At 53.6% G+C, this 2,577-nt stretch overlaps 1 protein-coding gene across 1 annotated transcript; it reads left to right on the top strand.

The window, feature by feature from the left end:
* The first annotated feature begins 1,286 nt into the window (after positions 1–1,286).
* On the top strand, positions 1,287–1,873 carry SPRG_04305 (hypothetical protein). The gene has a single exon (XM_012342898.1). It carries the CDS (start codon positions 1,321–1,323, stop codon positions 1,795–1,797), a length of 477 nt encoding a protein of 158 aa, XP_012198288.1. The 5' UTR covers positions 1,287–1,320; the 3' UTR covers positions 1,798–1,873.
* Positions 1,874–2,577: the final 704 nt, after the last annotated feature.

The raw sequence follows: 2,577 nt of genomic DNA, 5'->3' as shown, positions 1-2,577 counted from the left end.
AACGCCCCAGAGAGCACACGCTATGGTGCGAGTACACGAAGAAGGCACCCTCGCTCACCGCCCCGCGCATAATCCGAGTCGTGCAAGCCCCAAGAGAGCTCCAGTCAGTCGCGTCGAGCCGCCGGTCGTCGAATAACCCTCCAACGTTGCACGACCGACGGATGAACTTGCAGTGTAGCTGGCGCGCTGCTGCCTCTGTGGCAACCGTCTCGCGGGACCACTGGCCAATGCCGATCGAGTATCAAGAATAGAGCATAGGCATTGGCTGGCGGTCCTCATGGAGCATAGGCATTGGCTGACAAGCATCCGGATTGTATCTGGAAGTTTAGCGCACTGCCATTGGTAGAAACTCAGCCGAAAATAGATCCATTTATGGGGAAAAAATACATACAAAAATCAAGTGTATTTTATACGGCATATATTTTATCGTTCAACGGCGCTAGAAGGTCAACTTTCGAAGGACATGGCGATGGACGACGGGACGATGGGACGATAGAACGTCTTTCGAAAGACGACCTTCTCTTCTTCTCTTCTTCGCTTTTATTAGGCACGTTTGTTAGGTACCCACAATTTATGCGGTAGTCGCCATCCAAATACCGAGCTCACGCTGCTATCCTCTCGAACATGACATACAAACGTTAAGGTATTAAACGATTTTTGCAAAATAATACATGCACGCGCTCGTATTGGCCACATTTCTCATGCCTTTTAACCAATCACATGACATCACATCCACGCATTGCCGACACCGAGCGGCTCGGTCGCCCAATTGACATCCGAAATTGAAATCGCCCACGCATTTCCCGTCGATAGATAGTACTCTGAAGAGCACGAAATGCCACGTCACGTCGCCGTTCGAGGCGTACAGCCAAAGTTAGACGTCATCGCGTAATTGTTTGTGGCACAAGCCATCTTCAACCACATGTTGCCATATTTAGACGCATCGCTGACTGGTTGAAGTTGCGATGGCGGTTGCAGCGCCAGATGCGAGCACGGCTGTGTTTACATCTGCCCTTGATTTACACTTGATTTACGAATTAAAGATGGGCTACCATCTCCACGTTAAATGCAGAACCGTCCGAGGCTTGGACTTGCAACGCACTTGGCCCCACGTGGCACGCTAATGTTTCAAAGCGACGAGGTACAATGAGATTCGAATTTGGAACACGAATGCCCGTGGTTCCTATTCATTGTCGCTGTATTTCGTTCGTATAATGCCTCCAAGTGCGATCTATCCTTCGCCGCGGTAGCCTTCGACGAGACGACCCTCTTTCTCTCTACGGCAGTCCACAACACACCTCGTTCAACACAAGCAACGCCATGCGCACCGTCGCCCTCCTTGCCGAACTTGCGATGCCCATCGCCGCCGTCTCCTTGGCCGCGACCCCACCGTGCTCGGAGAACTGGAGTCAGTGCAACGGACAGAACTGGCCCTTTGGCGTTTGCTGCAAGGACGCCAGCTTTGTCTGCAACAAGAAGAACGACTACCTCTCCTTGTGTGAGCCCAAGAAGAAGGCAGAAATGGCCGCCGACGCCGCGGAAATCAACGTCTGGGGCCAGTGCGGCGGCAACGGCTTCAGTGGCAACTATCGATGCGCAGACGGCAGCACGTGCATCAAGGTCAACGACGCGTACTCGCAGTGCCAGCCGACGCCGCCAAGTGCCAACGAGATTGCGACGTGGGGCCAGTGCGGCGGCAGCAACAACAACTTCAAGGCCAACGGCAAGACGTGCCGCGGCGCCGATACGTGCAAAGTGCACAATGCGTACTACTCGCAGTGCGTCCCCAAGAAGTAGGAAGACATACCTAGCCGGCCTCTATTCCATTTTTCGCTCCGCGTAAACTCAACGCGACAACTCCATTCTCTCGTCATTCCAACTGAAAACGGCTGTTAGTACGGATTAGTGGACGGCGGAGCTTGTGCTCAGAACGCCCGTATTGTTATATTCTTGGCGATGTCTAGACGCGTGACCTACTGTACACGTAAGGTCACTTCTGAAACTAACCTCAAAACGTCTTTTCGACACAAAAAGAACCATGCACGGTGCGGTGATGTCCGTCTACTCCTCGATGAGCCGGCTCGCCGCCTTCGCTGCCATCTTTTACATCTTGTTCGTCGACATCACGGGGTCGTTCGCGACCAAAGACAGCATCAAGGGCGTCTCGGAAGAGATGTTCAACCCGAGCAACCGCTACTCGCAGTCGTACATCCTCTTGTTTGTTCAGGCGCTCGTCACAAACAACCCGCTGCCAATGAACGCAACGACGGTGCTGCCGCCAGGAGCTGCGAGCCTTCTCTACTTGGACGCAACCGATCCAAGCAACCATTCAACACTCAGCTTCAACCGCGATGGATGCCTCCAACCGCTAAGCAGTGACCACATTTACACGTCATCGTACGTCGCAAAGGTGCTTCCGCTCATGCTTGACGGCCAGAGCTGGCATTCAATCAACCTCACGACCGACTGGGTCCTCGTCGACTGTAGTTACCAGGGCCGGACGCTCGGGGATACGACGGCATTCAAGGTTCACGTTCTCGACCGTCAGTTCTCGCGGCTCACGTCCATTGTGATTCA

This window comes from Saprolegnia parasitica, assembly GCF_000151545.1.
Source record: "Saprolegnia parasitica CBS 223.65 unplaced genomic scaffold supercont2.11, whole genome shotgun sequence".
In the NCBI taxonomy this organism is placed as follows: Eukaryota; Oomycota; class Saprolegniomycetes; order Saprolegniales; family Saprolegniaceae; genus Saprolegnia; species Saprolegnia parasitica.
This window is presented reverse-complemented; position numbering and strand designations above follow the sequence as displayed.